The 18,960-nt window shown below is 40.2% G+C and overlaps 1 protein-coding gene across 11 annotated transcripts in view; it reads left to right on the forward strand.

The window, feature by feature from the left end:
* Positions 1 to 14,474, forward strand: part of ABCC5 (ATP binding cassette subfamily C member 5) — a 74,575-nt gene extending 60,101 nt beyond the window's left edge. For 9 of the 11 annotated variants that reach the window (XM_041126971.1, XM_041126975.1, XM_041126974.1 and 6 more), the window contains 10 exons: positions 1,602 to 1,742; positions 2,400 to 2,551; positions 2,992 to 3,108; positions 4,308 to 4,543; positions 6,904 to 7,017; positions 8,079 to 8,191; positions 9,205 to 9,313; positions 10,669 to 10,896; positions 11,196 to 11,338; positions 12,013 to 14,474. In XM_041126971.1, coding sequence (XP_040982905.1) covers positions 1,602 to 1,742; positions 2,400 to 2,551; positions 2,992 to 3,108; positions 4,308 to 4,543; positions 6,904 to 7,017; positions 8,079 to 8,191; positions 9,205 to 9,313; positions 10,669 to 10,896; positions 11,196 to 11,338; positions 12,013 to 12,285 — 1,626 coding nt within the window. In that variant the 3' untranslated portion in view covers positions 12,286 to 14,474. Of the gene's footprint in view, positions 1 to 1,601; positions 1,743 to 2,399; positions 2,552 to 2,991; positions 3,109 to 4,307; positions 4,544 to 6,903; positions 7,018 to 8,078; positions 8,192 to 9,204; positions 9,314 to 10,591; positions 10,897 to 11,195; positions 11,451 to 12,012 lie in introns of those variants that run through there. The other 2 variants (XR_005933471.1, XR_005933472.1) reach the window with 2 other exon arrangements.
* Positions 14,475 to 18,960: the final 4,486 nt, after the last annotated feature.

Raw genomic sequence — 18,960 nt, forward strand, 5'->3', positions numbered from 1 at the left:
GTTCATCAGAAGTCATGCTTTAAGCACGCTTCTGGCCCAACAGGCTTGAAACAGAAGAGGGTACTCTTAAAACAAATTTCAAGATAAGTATGCTGCTCTGAGATTAATTTTACTTCTAGATAAAGGTTTTTAATTCTGTAATGCCTCCCACCTAGGAAAAAACCGCATTTGCCAGTGGAAGTGTGAACCTCTATACAAATAACTGAAAGCTGCTGACAGTATGTTTCCTTTCCTTACCTTTCACTGATCTCCAGGGGTACTGCTGAAGTGAATGATTTGGGAGTGGAGCACATTGACATCCGAGGAAAAGGGTCTGAAGGCAAGGGAAGAAGATAACAAGAAGTAACTTTATAGGACAGAGGGGGAGAGAGAAAACTTTGACTTCCAGAACACAGAGGTTAACTAGGAGACAGAATTGTAATATGTTGTTAAAATGAGAGCAGACATAGTACCCAGGCTTCTCTTCTGTAAGTATTTCATTGCTTTCTCTTGAGGACCAGAAATGAACTAGTGTCTGCACTAACTGCTATTCCCTGAATTCAGATTTATTGGTTGCTTTGATCTAAGAGTTCAGCAGACTCAGAAGTTTTATTCCTTGCGCTTGACTGTTCCCAAGACTTCCAGTGGTTCTAACTTTATTGCAAGTTTCACAATATTTGATATTTTCCGTAAAAGTTCAGCTCCAGAGTTCTAGGATTACAAGAAAATCCTTATTTAAAATTGCTCCTATGTTCCAAAGTTGGAGGCAGGGAGCATGTGAAAGCGTAAACATTGCATATGAAACAGAAAACCAGAAAGGCAAATAACTGCACTTTTTCATATTATTCTTAATCTGTTCTAATTATTTGCTGAGGGTCTGATTCATGATTTACTTGCTGTTTGATACTGAAAATTGACATGCTCAGTGGTGTGGGGTTTTTTTGGTTTGGTTGTGGTTTTTTTTTTTTTTTTTTTTTTGTGTGACCACCCAGAATCTCCTTATCCGCTCTGTAAAAAGAGGCCTCTAGTGTCATTGACCAGATGTTTCTTACATATACTGACTTTTTTGCATAGTGTCAAAATGTTTGATGCTTCAGCCAGTAGGGCAGTGTCAGGGTCAGAGATAAGGTTGTGTACACTGTTCAGCCTCAGGGTTTTTTGGTTTGTGAGTTTGGGTTTGTTTGGTTTGGTTTTTTTTTTTTTAGCTTGCGTTACCTGACCCCTACTACTCCTGTTCATGTTGAATTAGAAACACGAAGATATTCAGAGTACTCCCTCTGAGAAGAAGGTTGTGTGGATGTTTGCTAGGGAGTTGTTTTTAACCAGGCAAATTGATACCACAGAAATAGCGAGTGGCTGGAAGACACTATGTTGTGTGGCACCACTTGGTGTTCAGACAGTAAGGAATTACTCCGAGTAGTCACAGCAAATAAACAGGAGTAGGAAGATGTATTGTTAGAAATGGAAATGTGCCCTGTGCCAGGTATTCATCTGGGGAGCCAAACAGCTGAGGTGTTCCTTCTCCTCCACAATCCTCTTGATTTCAGGTTTTGTTTTTTGGCAGTTCATCCTTGTGGTTTTGTCCTTTTCCCTCACCTCTTCTTCACGTCATGTTTCAACAGATCTGGTGGCTGGATCCAGAACTGACGTATGGCAATGCCAAGCCGTTTGTCTTCACGCAGGGCCACTCAGTGTGTAACCGGTCTTTCTTCCCCTGCTTTGACACACCAGCAGTGAAATGTACCTATTCGGCTACTGTCAAGGTAAGTGACCGAATGGCTATAAATGGTTCGTGGAGCACTGAGCTGCTGTTAACTTGTGAAAGCATAGTTACATTGTGTATGTACATATGATATTAAATATTAATTGTGACAGCGTTATAAAAAATACTGGAGTTTTTAGATCCCATTCTGGTTCTTGGGCCAGAATCAGGGCACTGTCCCAAAAGCAGCTCTGTTACTGATCACACTTGGCTCTTGCCTTACCTGTACTCAACACTGAAAGGGTAACCATGAAATGGATAACACAAAAGAGAGAGAGAATTTGGCTGGTCACTTCCAGTAGTGGTTATTGATGATAATACTCAACTGTATTTTATCAGTTCTTGAAAGGAAAAAACCAAAGTTTTATGAAAGCAGCATCAAATAATTTTGCATTTTGTCTAGGTGAATAATTTGATATGTGGGCACTTTTGGGGCAGCTGGCATAAAAACCCATGCAATATAGGAGGAGTAATGTTTTTGGTTGGTATGTTTTCACGGGCTGGGTAGATTATGGTATAAAAACCTCACAGAAATCTTACGTTTTGTGTTATCTAAATGAATTATTTTAATATACATCCTTAAGTATAGATGAACAAAACCAGAGAGATCAGTGGTGTAGTAATTCAGCTGTGATCATCTAGTGTGTTGGTCTTCCAGGCTCCAGCAGGCATACAGGTGTTGATGAGTGCCACCCAAAGTACCTATTTAGAAGAGGAAGGTGTATATCAATTTTACATGGAATATCCAGTTCCTGCCTACCTAGTGGCCCTGGTGGCAGGAGACCTTATACATGCAGACATAGGTCCAAGGTAAGATTTGCAGTGAGTTGGTTCTGCTTTTTGTGCCTCTCTACAGTGCTTCATGTTGTAAGTAGAAAATACGTTGAGTCATTAATAAGGGAACAGTTGGGACCATGTGCTGTGAGCATTCAGAGAGTTTGAGGTTTAGTTGGGTGTAAAGAAATTCATGGCACTGCACTGGCAAAGATATTTTCGTCTTTCATAAATGTTGCTATTGTCCCCTGTAGTCATTACAGCTACTTGTCTCATTGCCTTATTTAAGGGATCTTTGATTATCTCTTGCCACGTATCCATAGAGTGTTAGCCTAAAGAAGGCCTGAGTCTGTTGTGAGACCTCTTAGCACTATTACCATACATGGAAGTGTGGTGAGAAGTCAGGCTATTTCTTTTTTTTTAAGAGATAATTCAGTTTGCTGAAGTATCACCTGATGTTTTCTGTTTTCTGACAGGAGCAGAGTGTGGGCAGAGCCTTGCCTGCTGCCAACAGCCATCAGCAAGCTTTCTGGCATTGTTGAGCGCTGGTTGACTGCTGCAGAGAGTCTGTATGGCCCATATATATGGGGAAGGTGAGTTTAATAAGTCTCACAGGAATGTGTAGTGGGAACAAAATAAATCAATCTTGAGAAATCATCCTGCTTTCTCCCTATGCTAGCAATAGCAGGACAAATGAGCTTCTCAGCTGGCAGCACTGTAGTAGTTGGAAACAAACTCTGGAGTTTTGTCTCTGCAAGTAGCAGAGAGGACCATGGAGGCACAGTTGTGTTTTGCCTGGTGTGGTGGGCAGAACTGGAGGTTTTTAAACAGTGGATCTTCCCTGAGGAGTGAAAGTTTTTCATACTATAGTGTTTTGTGATGCAAGTCCAACATTGGGCCAGACACCATTTAAAATGTATGGCAGTTTTTATTTATTCATCTTACTTATTTATACATGCGGTCCTTGACATACGATATATTTATTGTGGTATGTCTGAGGGTGCTGAAAACCTGATTCAGTACAGACTCATTGAGAGTCCTAGTCCCTAAACCCATCATTAATAGTTTCTGAAGTTAAGCTTGTCTATGATTAAAAGAAAATGTTTTGAGAGAATGCTTTCATTGTTTGGATAGGAGAAAATGTTTACAAAGGCGTCCTATATTTCTTTGCTAAAGGTAAGCAGGAAGAACGTGGTGGTGGTGTTAACGTACAAAATGTTGCTTGAAATAATCAGAACACAGCCCAGTGTGCCAGTACTGATCATTGGTGGAGAAATTTAGAAAACAAAACAAATAGTATTGTTATGTTCCGAAGCAGACAGACTAGAGTCATTTTGCTGACACTGCAGGTACACCAAATCAATTAATTTATTTGATAGCTTCCCAGTGTGTCTCTTTCCTGGGAGCCTCTGGGGTCTCGACACTGTGTATGTGGTAGTGTTTGTAGAGTAAACTTAGTTGTTCTGGCTCTCAGATATACAACTTGTGATGAGTTTGTGTGTGTGACGCGAGTGTGATGCTTCTGGGAAGTGCTGAATCTGCTGCACATGAAAAGACTGTCTAGTCTTTACATCCAAACGTGTGCAGGTCCTTGGCCGACAGAATAAGCTCTGTGATCCCCTGATCAGAAGAATAAGGCACCACTGCTCTAGAAAGTTTGTTCCTGAAGCCACAAAAAAGTCTCAGAAGAGCCTTTTCTAAAGAAAAAAAAAAGTTACTATGTGTCTTATGAAATAGCTGTAATTTACCTGTCTCCTTTCTCCCCTCTTCCTTCTTCTTTCCCTAATTTTAGATACGACATTGTTTTTCTTCCTCCATCCTTCCCTATTGTTGCCATGGAAAACCCATGCCTGACCTTCATCATCTCTTCCATTCTGGAGAGCGATGAGTTTTTGATCATTGACGTCATTCATGAAGTTGCCCACAGCTGGTTTGGAAACGCAGTCACCAATGCTACATGGGAGGAGATGTGGCTGAGCGAGGGGCTAGCCACATATGCACAGCGCCGGATCACCACCGAGACCTACGGTATAGATGGAGAAACGTTTCTCCTTATGCTATGTCTAACCAATAATTGAGAGTTGGCTGCATAGAGTATTTGCCTTGGGAGCTCAAAAGTCTGTAGGGAGCTGGTTTTCTTTTTTTATTTCTGGAACACACAAAGCTCCAAATTGCACTGAACATCTTAGATGCTTAGAGTGTGATGTTGTCTTGGCTTTGGGTGGAATCAATACCTGATACAGTAATAGGGGCTTTAAGTGAGGTGTGTTAGCACAGCGTTGTAAGGGCATTGGTAGGAACTTTGGAACTACTGTTGGGTACCAGGCAGGTGTTCATACGTCAGAGCAAGGTGAGTGGAGGATGAGCTTCAGAGAAAGATGTAAGAAATCTTATCATGGTTATATTGTGAAATAACTATTGTCTGAACAAGTGTCTTTCTAATCCTGATCAGTCAGTAGCTACCTACTGTTGGAAAGAATGATGGCAATAGCACTTAGGAAAAAAAAAAACAAACCTTACACATCTACATAGCTGTCTGTTTATCTGCTTGAGGCTTCCTGAAGAATTGTACAGCCCTGCCTTTGCTTATATCAGTGAATTTCACAGGTCAATTGTATGGTACTGTCTTTAGAATATAGTAGTAGTAAATCATTCCTATTGCTTTTCAGTTTAATTGGATTTTTATTGAAATGAATAATGGGAACATACACTTCTCTAGTTTGTCCTGTTATGTTCTTAAAAGCCTGTACCATGTGTATTCTCATGCATCTGCTGTAAACAATCTTGGAAAAATTCCTGGAAATCTTGGCAGTGAGAGTGTTTAGAAGGATGCCTTTGTTTTTATTCATGTATATTGTTTTTGGAGATGAGCTGATGATAGTGAAGTTTAGGGAAAGAAGTGCTCTGAGCATATATGGAGATGTTACAATGTATATTATATATCTTTGAAAGCTGTTTTATGTTGAGTAATTCTCAGTGGTTAGGACTGTTCTTATAAGTCACATTGTGTTTTACATGGCAGTGATACGAATAGGTCAGAAGATACTGACCTGTTCTCTATCCCATCTTAGTCTGTCCCTCTGACATAGGACAAGCTACTTGCTGATTTTGGTCTATTCTCTTGAAATTTAGAACTGGTTGTTTCAAGAAGCAATTGTTCAGGAAACTAAGAAATGCCTTTCCCTGTGCCATTCTTTAGTAAGCTCTCTTTGCATTCCATTTTGTTTCTAAGATAAATCTTCGATCTGAATCTTGCCATTTCTGACGTCATTTCTGGAGTATCTTCTGCTGTTAATAAAAAGGCATCTTTGTAATGACATTGTTTACAGAAATTGGAGTCCACTGACAACCACACCTCTTGGATCTTGCTTAATCCTCCTCCCTGTAGCTTGAAGTAATTGCCCTTAACACTAGCTATCCTGGTTCTTGCTTTCCCCTGTGAAGCACATCCACCCCTTTGTCTGCCAGTATGGGTTCTTCTATCTTCCAAATATATCCTGGTTCTTAATTCTCATTTTGCTTATATCTGATTCCTGTGTATATATGTAGAGACTCTGAGATTATATCTGTGTAACAAGCCCTATCATTGAAGACTTAGCAAAGAAAGACAAAGTGTTAATAGTGCTGGATGTTAAGTATCTTCTGAATCTGAACATCTATTTTCCGCAGCTTTTTACATCTGCAAGGGTGTAGGAAAGATCTCTTGACTTGCCAGTGTAATACAGCTAGTTTGGCTTGAAAGCATGGAATGCTCTACACTGCAGTTAAAAGAGAAAGAGTAGCCTACCCAGTTGCAGCTGTAAAAGAAATTCTCATGAGTGGAAGGTGAAAACTGTATGATACAATATGGGTGGGATGCTATATAAAGCTTAAAAAAGATCCACAGGATCTGTAATATACCAACTAAATCTAATCCTTTTCTGTTTTCACCCAAGAGGTGACATTCACTTAGTAATATCCTTGGCACTGAATATGGAATCGTGTGTCTACTATTCTACCAGTGACTTTACTTTTTTGTAGTACTTGATTGCTCCTTGAAAGTTACCTGTACAATACTTATTCCAATGCTGCCCTGCTTACCTTGCTATAACTGATAAGATGATGTCAAGGATGTAAACTTTAGCATAGTTTTCATGCTGCTTTGTTTTTCGGTTCAGTCTGCTGCATAATTGGAGTGAGTAAATGCACTGTTTCAGGTTCTGACTTTCATTACAAATTGCAAGGATTTTTTGCATTCAAGTTTCTCCACCATTGCATTACTGTGATTCTGTCTTGCTATTATGTCTTTTACACCTTCAGTAGCTTTTATTTTGTACCTGTGCTAGTTCTGCACAGGTCAGGTTTTACTAGTCACTTTCCCACAACTAATAAGTTTCTTTCTGGGCTAGGAGCTGCCTTCACATGTTTGGAGACTGCATTCCGCCTTGATGCCCTCCACAGACAGATGAAGCTCCTTGGAGAAGACAACCCGGTCAGCAAGCTTCAGGTTAAACTGGAGCCAGGTATTGCTTTTGGCTGAAGCTGCTGTACACAAAATTTCTGTATATTGATGCTGGAATATAGGCCAAAAAGACTAATTTTTACATATCCTTTGTAAAAGAAAGAAAAAAGGAAATACTAGTTTGTAAACCAGTCTAAAAGTAAATAAGGAAACTTGCCTTGAAGTTTTCTTCAAAGTTGGCTAACTCATCTTTATAAATATTGTTCTGTTTAAGAACAAAACAGACTTACTGAGTAGAAACAGAGTGTGAAAAAATGCCTTGAAAGCTGTGTGGTTTTGAGCTTCTGAATATGTAAAATAAAGCAGTTTATAATGAAAATATTTGGAAACATCGTATTAAATCCTGTGCTCTTAAATGTTCCTCCTTTTATGTGTTCATGTAAGAACTATGTATGTATGCATAAGCATACAGATAACATAAGTACTTGCTCTCCTGTTGAGTGAGCTATGCAGAGGCTGTTTGGTTATCCCCTGAGCCAGATGCACGTCTGCACTCCAGCATCGTGTATCTTCTTCACTGATAGTTCTCTAGTTCTGTGGTCACCACTGGAGGTGTGAAGCATTCTTCAATCTAGATGATATTTAAAACAACCTAAAATGCAAGTGGAGGTGATATTGGAACCAAATGGAATGGAAAAGCATGTGTTAGAAGTCTCAAAAAAGGAACAAATAGTGATTACCTTACATTGATATATTTAAAAATTTATGGTATGGTGATTCCCTGAGTTTGGTGCTGGGGAAAAAAAAAAAAAAAAAAGATTTGTCTTCAAATTCCAGGTGTGGTTTCTGTGACTTCTAATTTGAAGTGACTTGTTCCATTGGGAATTAATACTTAGCTTACAATGATTGATTCCCCCCCCCCCCCCCCCCCCCAGTCTGTGTGTTTGGACTGCTTCCATTTAATTTACTGCAGTAAATCAAATGTACTGACAATAGGCTTGTTTTGATTTTAAGTCACTACATCTCAAATCAGTGATCTCTAAGGGGTTTGTATGCTTGGAAGAGTTGGAAATTAGTGTCCTCATTAGAGTGTCTCATAACATTGTTGTCTTCTCCTTTCAGGTGTAAATCCTAGTAATTTAATGAACCTCTTCACCTATGAGAAAGGCTACTGCTTTGTTTACTACCTGTCCCAGCTCTGTGGTGACCCAAGACACTTTGACTCTTTCCTAAGAGTGAGTGTGAATAAGCATGTGTTTCCTTTGAGATTTAGAGCTGCCTTTTTTTTTTTTTTTTTTTTTTTTTCAGGTTTTGTCACTGTGGCTAATTGATAGGGGTAAAGTTGAATACGAGTGTGTCTGAGATGGAAGAATGGTGTGGGCCTGTCTGTCAACCTAGATAATTCTTTCTATGAGATTTCTCTTAAGTGAATGTGCTCATGCTCTTCTTTCGTCTCAGATTCTAAGCTTATAATGTGCCAAATACAGAGTAGTAGTATACTTTTGTTACCTCCTGTTCTGTGCTCCAAATAATTAGAAAGCTGTTCCAGTGTAGATTGTCTGTGACTGGAACGATGTGACTTCATTCACTAGTAAAAAGTATTAGCTTGTGGTTTTTTAGCCAGTGTGACAAAGGGCATGGTTTCCTATGTTGGGGCAGGTTTGGTGCCTTGGAGCACATTCGCAAAACCTATAGAAAATTATGTTAGCTATTGACTTGTTTTTGAAAAGTGACAAAACTCATTGCTTTTTCTTTTTGCTGCATGCATGTTTTTTATCTCCTTTTCCAATCCATCCCCCATTCCGTCTTTCTCTTTAGTTCTTTAAGTATGACTTTAGTCCATAATCTAACAGTGAATAATACAGTGGCCAGTTGTATTCTGACTTTCTGCCCTTGATATGTTAATGTATCTTTGATCTGTATCAGAAAAAAAACCCCTGTACTCAGCTGCCAGTGTATTTGCAGCTACCCAATTTTTTTCTTGTTATGGTGCTTTTATCGTCTGGGAGGAGGAGGGAGAATATTTTTCTTGGTTTTTGGGCTTTTTTTTGGTTTGTTTTTTGGGTTTTTTTTTTGGTTTTTTTTTTTTTTTTGAAACATTCCAACTATTTGTTCTCACTCTTCCATCTTTTTTTTTTTTTTTTTTTTTTGGTTTTTTTGGTTTGTTTTTTTTGTTGCATGCAGTGGTTCTACATTGAAAGGAAGCTATCTCTCTCCTAATCATAACTTATCCTTTTTACTGTTTCAGGCCTACATTGAGAAGTACAAATTTACCAGCGTTGTGGCTCAAGATCTTCTGGATTCTTTCCTGAATTTTTTTCCAGAGCTGAAAGAGCAATGTGTTGAGAGCAAAGCAGGTAGGAAATTCACTTAGTTAACTGTAGAAAATCTGGATGATAAGTTTTGTGCTTGGCTTGAAGGATGCATAAGAAAATGCTAAGGCAAAAAACACCCTTTGGCAACAGCCAGATGTTCATGATAGAAATGGTTGTGGTGATTTATTGTTACTGCCTCCATGTTGGGGAATGAGAACATCTTAAATCGCTGACAATTTTGGCATTAATTAGCTGAGTGGCCCTCAGTTAACTTTCTCATTAACTCATCGTTCACACTGCAGACAGAATGATCAGTGCCTGTGAGATTTACACATGCTCAAATGCAAGGAAAAGGTGAACACACTTTGAAATTTCATCTATTTTAATTACATAAAACATGCTTTGAGAACTATGACTTTTCCCAAGGTCCTATCCATGCATATAAAATCTCTTCCATAATGTTTCACTCTCCCTTATATCCCCTATTTATAGCTGTTGGTGGATTTATGAAAGGTCTGTAATCTACTGGGTGCTTACTAGCCCACTTGCTTAAAGGAATGAGACTAATGTTATCCTGCCACGTGTCCATTCTTGCAAGTAATTATTGAACCCATCCGTCAGTTTAAACCAGACTGGCAGTGGAGTACAGCTCTTAAGGATACTAGGTTCCTACGGGCTTTGTGGAAGCTGCCTGTGGAGAGATGTAGATGAGTAAGCCTACTGTGGGAAAAACTGCAGCATGAGATCAGTAGTTCTATGTTTTATTTGGCCCACTGGTTGGCTAATGAGTTAACCACAGCACGTGCTAACTTTTGCCTGGCTAATACTCAGGGGATGCAGGAGAGAGGAGTTTTAGGGTAGATGGCATGGAATGGGAAGTATTGCCAAGGGTTAGGAAAGTGCTGAGGTGGTAAAGGGTCAAGGGGAAGAGCTCTGTTGGAAACTAGGCTCTGCTAGCTCTGCTGCTTGTGGAGAAACTTCTTTTTTTCAAGTTATTGATTGTATAAATTGCTTGGTTTTGCTGGTGTGTAGGAGGAGTTTAGTGAGCCCTCTCACTTTTTTTTTATGAAGTGTGTTTTCCCCATATTCTTCAGTCTTCCTCAGAATTCTGAGAAATGCACACGCACAAAAAAATCTTATATTAGAACAGTTTGACCATAGATACTTGTTAGCCTGGCTGCCTTAAGAGCATGTGTGCTTTTTGTATTTACTGTAATGTTGAGCTCCAGAAAACTCATGGTTAAATTTGGAGGGGTTATGTCGCTGTAACTATAGGTTGGTCTGATTTGCTATTGTTAGAACCTCTTTTAACTGTGCTAGAAGCAGTCCTGAACCTTGAGGCAGCCAAGCCACCTGCAGAGACTCCTGCTCGACATTTTTGGTGCTCCTCATTCCAGGACTGGAGTTTGAACGTTGGCTCAATGCTACAGGACCTCCGTTAGCTGAGCCAGACTTATCTCAGGGATCCAGTCTGACCAGACCAGTGGAGATGCTCTTCAAACTCTGGACCACAGAGCCTCTGGACTCTGTTGCTGCTGCCAGCAGTGTTGACCTCACTAAATGGAGAACGTTCCAAACCGTGCTTTTCTTGGACAGATTGCTGGATGGGTCACCGCTGCCACATGGTGAGTACTCTGTCAGGATAGTAGAAAAGTATTCCTGGAATAAATAATTGATTTCTAAAGAGCCCTACCCCTTGTTGACCTTATCATTCACATAAAGTCAGGTTGGATGGGGCTTTGAGTAACCTGATCTAGTGAAAAACGTCCCTGCCCATGGAAAGGGGTTTGAACTAGATGATCTTCAAAAGTCCTTTCCAACTCAAACCATTGTATGATTCCATGATTTTATGATTCGTTAATCTCTGATGACCCTCAAACTCAACAAAATAGGTCATAGTTCTTTGTGTATGTGCTCTCTTCAGAGGTGATAAAAAAGCTTTCGGAATGTTACTCCTCTCAGCTGGACTCCATGAATGCAGAAATCCGTATCCGCTGGTTGCAGATTGTAGTCCGAAATGACTATTATCCAGACCTTTACAAAGTCCGTCGCTTCTTGGAAAACCAGGTACTAACTGCTGGATTAAAATCACTGCACCTCTCAGTGCATGAGACATGTGCATGAGACATGCGACGTGAAAGACCTTGGAACTTCTGCTTCCTGGCCAAGTGTAGACCAGGTGTGTTGCGAAGGGGCTGAGCATGGCTCACCTGCTAGCGGGTGGGGAGGAATGGGCAGATGTAATTTGAAGTGCCTACAGATAATCTCTGCTTTTCTAAGCCTAACTCAATACCCTTGTCCCAGCTCTGCCCAGTGTGTTTTTTGTGTTGCTTTGTAGCAGCCCTGGCTTTTCGAGACCAGAAATTTTCACACTACTAAATCATGTGATTGTTTGAATATTTGCACTTCAAGCAAGGCTAGGGCTCATTGAATTCCTTTCAGTAGTTTTTATTGTGCAGGAGCAAAAGGTTAATGCATGTGTTCGCTGTGGCCTCCTCCCTTTTAAAAATAGTTCTGTTATTTGTGGAATTAGCTCAGTCTTAGAGAGCAAATGCTTTTTTATTATCATTCATAAAATTCTTTGCATTAAACTTATTTAGAATAGACTTGGTTGTCTTTTGAAGAAATGTATTGCTTGTCTCCAGTCTGAAGTCATTCAGGGCTGTTGGAGTGTAGCTGTAGAAGAGCTGAACTTCTTGACTTTTATTGAACTGATATTATCCAGTTTTCCTTTTTTGCAGATGTCTCGGATGTACACAATTCCACTTTATGAGGACCTTTGCACTGGCACCCTCAAGTCTTTTGCCTTAGAAATTTTTTACCAGACCCAAAACCAGCTGCACCCCAATTTGCGGAAAACCATCCAACAGATCTTATCACAGGGCTTGAATCCACTTCCTGCCATAGACACTACAGCAGTCACTACAGACACACCAGCAATGGTGCTTGAGGACAAAGTCTCAGAGGCCACAAATGGTGCCATTTCACTCAGGGATGTTAATGTGTCTGCTTAGATCACCAGCTCATGCCAGCCATGAAGCTTGAAAATGGGGACAGGAACAGAGGAAGGATACCAAGTGTTGCCTCCTTGCCCTCAGCCCTGCAGCTGCAGTGTGTTGTTGTAACTGGATTTCTCTCCCAAAACACAAAGCAAATGTGCCTTCAAGTATCCAGCGTGTGACACTGCCAGATTTCAGAGATCTCCTTCAGCTGTAGGATGGATATTTTGATTCTGTTTATACTGGGCGGGGACTCCTGGGCAGTTGCTTCTCCATGGAAAGTGGGTAGTTCCCTTTCCTGAGGCTCTTCTGGATGGTTTCTCCAAGTTTGTTGGTTGATGGTTTGTTTTGTTTTTTGTTTTTTTTTTTTTTTTTTTTTTTTTTTTTTTTTTTTTTTCCTCTTTTTGTCTGAGGCCACTGAGGCATGTCCTACTTGCTGTGTGTACGTTGCTGGGGAGTGTATATGTGTCAAGCTGCCATTATCCTGATATTTGGGCTGAAGTTCTGCAAAGGAGTGACTCAGGAATTGTCAGTGGCAGCAAACAGGTTTTCATGTTATGCTCCTTACTGTGACAGAGGTATTGTGATTTGGGAGGTAGGGGAACTAATGCTTAAATAATTAAGAAACTAATTTTAAATAGCTCCTGTTCCCCCCTGCCCCCAGGTGGCTAAATAATAATAATGCTTTTTATATATATATATAAAAAAATATATATATAAAAAAACAGGGAAACCTTATGATGGATTTGAAATCCTTCTGTAGTTAACCCTACCCTCAGTTTTCCCTTTGCACTCAATGGGACAAGCAATAAAGAAATGTGTAGGCTCGAATTTTCAAAAAAGTTAAATTTAGGTGCCCAAATGCCATAAATTCTGGTACTAGCTGGATGCCTAAATCTTTTTAACTGTTTTGACAAGTCTAGCTGCAGCCTTTGTTAGTGTGTTAGGATGTGTAGCACGTGTGTTTGTTAGATGCACTGTGTGTCTTCTATTCTGTCCTTTTGGAAGAATTAACAGGACCTTTAATTTAATTTTTTTAAAGATCCCTAGCATATGTTTGGCCTGTAAGTCAACCATGGAGATACCCATGCTAAAATTTTACTGCCTTGAATAATGTTCGCCTGAATAACAGTTGTCCTGTCATACGATAGTCTGAGGGAAGCACCCTCTTTCTTGATGTGAAACTTTTAAGCCCCACTTTACCTGAGTCTGTTTTCTGACTTATGGTGGTGGTAAGATGCCATTTCATTTACACAGCATGCTATTTCTCTTGATCACTGGCCAGGCATGCAAGATGGGGAGACTCTCTCTTCCATCTGTGCTGTTTGGTCTCAGGAAGCTGAGGGCAAAGCATCGTTGGGTATTACAGAGTACAGGTGATGGTTCTTACACTCTGTGCCACATTCTTTTTAACATGTGGGTACCTGTGTGCCTCTCAGTGAGCTCCCACGAAGCATCTCTGAGCTGATGTATCACCAGGATAGAGGACTAGTTTGAATAAAAGGTGAAACATTTGTAAGAGGCTCAGCTAAAGGAGATGTGAGAAAGAAACTTTTATATACTTTGGGGCAAATTTTAGCCCTGCTATGGGGATCTACATAGCACAGAAAGTGGGGAAATTTGGGAGATTTTTTTTTTTTTTCACCAAAAGTATCTGTTTACACCCATGTGTGGATGGGGACTTAGGTGCTGTTACTGGATCTGCATTTTCTGGCTTTAAATTAATTTGGACTTCACCGTAGCCTTAGCCTGGGCTGAACTGGGATAAAGCAATAATAAACTCAGGCCTCTGTAGTGCTTCGTTAGTTTTCAAAATGGGCCATCGGCATTGTTGGGCTTCAGAACTCCAAGCTCTGCTCTTTGCTCCTTGAATGGGATTATCTTTTTTGTTCTGTTTTCCCAGAAAGGATGGAGAATGAGGTTTTCTGTACAAATCTCTTTTTATTAGTTGTTCTACTGAAAGAGATTTGTGCAAGCTGACTTCCCGCTTCCTGAGTTACCGCTGTTGGTGCTGTGTCTCCTGGACCCCACTGCCAGCAGCAGCAGCCTGGCCAAGACCAGTAACCACTAGCATCTTTTGGAATCCCAGCCCTCCGTTTTAACACGTTTTATGTTGTGGGACAATATATGTGACCCTGGTGGAAATTTTTAATTTACATGGATGCCTTATGATGATTGTCAAATTAAACTAAGCTTTGTGACAAGTTTAGCCTTTTGGGCAGTTTTTCAGCATCCCTGCTGAAGATGTGTGGAAGAGCTAACTTGGTACATTGTCTTTGTTTTGTCCTTTTCTGGAGTGCAGCATAGAGGGAGTTTGGAAGCTATTTAAAAGCTGCACAGCAAGAAGTTGGAGAGGTGGCAAAAGCAAATAATCAAAAGTAAATATTATCTATCGTTACTACAGCTGAGTGAAATACATCAGATGAGCTGTGTGTTTGCATATATATGCATCAGAGCAGGGAAATGCTGGCTGAAGCTAACAGACTGTTTCCCGCTTAAAGTACATCAGATCCAAGTTAGTGTTTCTGTTCTCATCTCTGTGAGATCCCATCAGATCCTATTTTCATAAGACTTGTTCTCTGAAACACAGAAGCAGAGCAAGATTTGTTGAAAGTATTCCATGCATCCTTCTTCAGGTACTTGTGCTCCTCCTGCGAGCAAGGAGTGCATTTTTATTTTGCAGAGACAAAACATTGGCAGCAAATTTGTGGAGATAAGCCTTCCTTTTGTTGACACAAAATAAATTAATGCTTCAGGCTACTTTCTGTCTTGGCTTGTATAGTACACTTCACATTGACAGGCAAATTAGACTGAGATTAAATAGAAACTGTTTATTTGGCTTATCTTTGGTACGTTCATTTCTGATCTGTTAAAGTAAGATTAGTACAGCAAATTGGTTTTATTTAAGCAGATGCCAAGAGATAGGGTTGTCGTCTTTATTTTGAAAATGAAAGCAATTACTTTATTTCATTGCAGCCTTGCGCAGGGTGACATGGGATGTAGAAATATCACTTGTGGAAAAGCTCTGAAGAGCCAAACCCTTTAATAAAATGGAATGTTACTAATTTAATTTTTTAGCATTTCATAGCCACATTGATTGATATGTTAAGTATAATTCTTGTTAGCTACACGTATTACTCTGTTAAGCTTGTATCAGTAATTTTGCTGTCATGATACATTGCAACAACCTAACCATGCACTCCATTAACCAAGAACAATTCTAGCAAGCATCCCAAACATTCTGATTTAACCAAAATTTTCTCACATTCTCACACTGCAGTGACCTTGGCCGTTGCCTTTTTCAGATAACATGGGACCTTCTGTACATCTGTACTAAGCACATGTACTGCACAATTCACTGAGGTCAAGTACACTTCAGTCTGTTTTCCCTGTTTGTGTTTGTCCAAAGATAAAACAACACAATACAGTCAACACTTATAAATCACGTGACACTTGTTTTCACGCTTTTTACTATAGATTGATAAAAGCCCAAAGTCATTATGACCACAATGTCAGACTTTGTGTATAAATGAAACTGCAGTAGAAATCACAGTGTGAGATTTATCAAGCCGCTATCCTCTGAGTCATAGAATTATTTTTCTGTTGGGAGGACCCAATCTAAATGACACTGAATTTCTGGAAGACCCAGGTAAGTTGTTGTAGCTTTTTATTACATGCATTCCTAAAACTGCATACCTAATTTCTAGTTTGGATTTGTCTAGTTTCAGGCTCTCGAAACTACTGCTTTGTTTGCGAAACATAAACTGCTTACTGTTACTAACCTCTCTCCCATGTAAGTACCTGTTAATTCTTAAAGAAAACAGATTGAGTTGTTTGGTCTCTTGCTGCAAGGTATGTCTTCCACACTTCATGTATTGCTTTAGCTCTGGGGTGGAGCATGATGTTTCAGCATCCTTTTAAAGTGGAAATTGCACACTGTTTCTCAAAAATTACCTCAAATGCTGCTCTGTATTCTGCACCAACTTAATAAGAATTTTTTATTAATACTGTGCATTTATCCTGTTTTTTCATTCATTACAATAGTAATTTGGGCACCAGTTAGAGCATGTCTTACATGAACATGGCAACCTTTTCTTTTATAGATAAAGGAGTGTAGAGAAAAGCTATTCCATACTCCAGAGGTGACTTTTCGCTCTATACAGAGGGAGACTAGCTGGTTGCATTAAATGATTGAGCCTGTGTGAACACTTCCCCTCACTCCTTCTCTAGATGCATGCACCTTCTGCACTGGAAAACTCAAGTCTTACACTTCTGATTTCTTGTCAAGAGAATTAGGATTATGCTGAACATAGCATGCTCTGTGCCCCACAAGAAAGAGATATGTTCTAACATACTAGAGACAAGTCTCTAAAATTTAAGAAATGGCATTAATGGGTTTTGCAGAGCATTGGACCCTTTTCCAAAAGTGTACTTGCTGAGATGCAGGGTCTTAAGGAAGAGTGGGAGGTTGTAAGAAAGGGTGGGGGATGGGATATTCTTCATGCTCCTGTGATTTAGTGGAAATGGTCACAGGGATTAAGTCATAGTAACTGGTTGACGTTCCAGGTGTATGACCCTAGGTGAATGACCAAGGGAAGCATCAGCTTTTTGCATTGTTTTAATTTTGATGTCTTGTACCACCTTGTTCTTGTGTGCTGTGGTAGATGGCATGGAAATTTGGAGCTGTGCTCTACCTCTGGGTGTGCCTGAGGTAATGAGGGAGATCTTTGCCTACCAGTGGGAGTCTTCCTCAGATGAAGCCACTCTGTCTTTCTGGAAGAAGACTGAGTCTGTCTTCCCAGTAGCTGAAGAGGACAGCTATACCAGGCTGCTTCTGGCTGGCTGATGAAAACCATCAGAGACTCCTTCCATACCATGCTCTTCTGACCATAAATCCCAAATATCCCCTCCAAAATCTCCCTTAAGCAAAATGACATTCTGTGCTGTTCCTCTGACACAGCTCTGACCACTGTCAGCCTAGTGGTATTGCAGGGACTAAGCCTGTGCCCTTCCTAAGCCTGGTGTCAGGATCCAAAGAATTGGAAGAGCTCCCCTGTGCAATTTGAACAACTTAGGTGTGTCTGAGTTTGCAGAAACAAACACACACGTTGGGCCCAACCACCATTGCTCGATCGCTTCTACCGGTCTCCCTGTCCTTGAACCATCTGGAGTTGGAGATGAAAGTAAACATGACGTTGATGAAACCCCCAAACTGGAAAACAATCACGAAAATATCAAATGCTACTCTGTCAAAGGATAGTGTTCATTCACGTGGAAATGAGCTGGCTATTTAACTGGATGCAAATCCCTTTTAACTGTTTATATTTCCATAGCAACTGGACTCAGCCTCTCAGTGTCTGCTTTCCTCTTTTATGAGGAAATATGAAGCACCTATGTAAAGTGCACTGAGAAACAGATTGACAAAAAGGCAAGTGTCATTTTCTCTTAAAATGTTCAAGACTTGCTGTCTAAATAGACCTGTGTTTCTGTCTTCAGGAATAGTTTAATCCAGTAGGATTGCCAAGAGGCAGCAGAGAAAATTTTCTGCTGCTTTTGTTCCAAAGAGTTTGGAGTTAATAGGAAAAAAAACATTGCCAGCTGCATAATGGATGAATTTGCCCATTTCCAACTTTGCAGTTGGGCAAGGAAAGCATGTCACATATCTTAGAGACCAAGATAATGTCCATCTCTTTCCTTCTTCTAATAGCATCATAAATAAATACTGTTAGGTGTTTAACTAGTTCACTGTTCCAGATCGGATCTACTATATTTACAGTTAGAGCTCAACATTCATCCTGCTTTCTAGAGTCTGTCCTTTAATGGAATTTACGCAGTTGTGATCTGTGATGGCTGTTTCCTAAAGAAAGCAGCAAGGGTGAAATCACCCAGATGAGAGCCTCACTGTTCCTGAGACAGAGGCCTTTTTTTTTTCCCTTTCCCTCCCCCAACAGACCTCTCCTGTGTCAGCTCGCTTGCAGCCTGTGCAGCTGCAGCCCTCTTGCATGAGCCATAGACAAGAGGGGTCCTTATTCTTATTGACGGCAATGTTTCCTTTGCTCATGAAAGGGTCAAAACTCGAACATGAAAAGTCTTGTTTGTTGATTAAATTTGCTGTATGTGGGGGAGAAGCCTTATGTCCATACAACAGGCAGAAGCAAGGGGCAAAGAATGTGTTTCTGTATTGGTCAGTGGTTGGACAGATACTGCAGTTACCTGTGGGGTTTGCGAGGAGGATTTCTACATTAATTTCTGATAGAAACGAATTACAGCAGTGTTTTCTGTGGATCTCTCTTGTTAAGACAACCTCTCTACCCAAGGACCAGGTGACATAACCCTTACACTCAAACCCATCCTTATAGGTGGGTGTGAAGAACAGCTTTTTTGCTAAACATTGTGTCCTTTCACACTGGCTCAGCAGCCTGCTTACTTGACCACACTTGAACTTCTTTAGAAACATTAACATAAAAGGCTGAAATACAAAAAAGCAAGCAGTCTGCTTCAGCATGCCTTGACCTGGCCCCAAACCCTTGGAACTAGCGGTGGTTTGCTGAAGGATGGCCTGCAAGTGGCATTCTCTTTCTGCATTTCTTTCCTTTGTCATTGTTCTTTCAGCAAGTCAGTATTTTTTAGTGTATTTTTTCTATATCACTAGGCAGTAGTAGCTATCAAAGTACAAGGAGCTGCATACTT

The sequence above is a fragment of the Aquila chrysaetos genome, chromosome 10, assembly GCF_900496995.4.
Source record: "Aquila chrysaetos chrysaetos chromosome 10, bAquChr1.4, whole genome shotgun sequence".
Taxonomy (NCBI): domain Eukaryota; kingdom Metazoa; phylum Chordata; class Aves; order Accipitriformes; family Accipitridae; genus Aquila; species Aquila chrysaetos.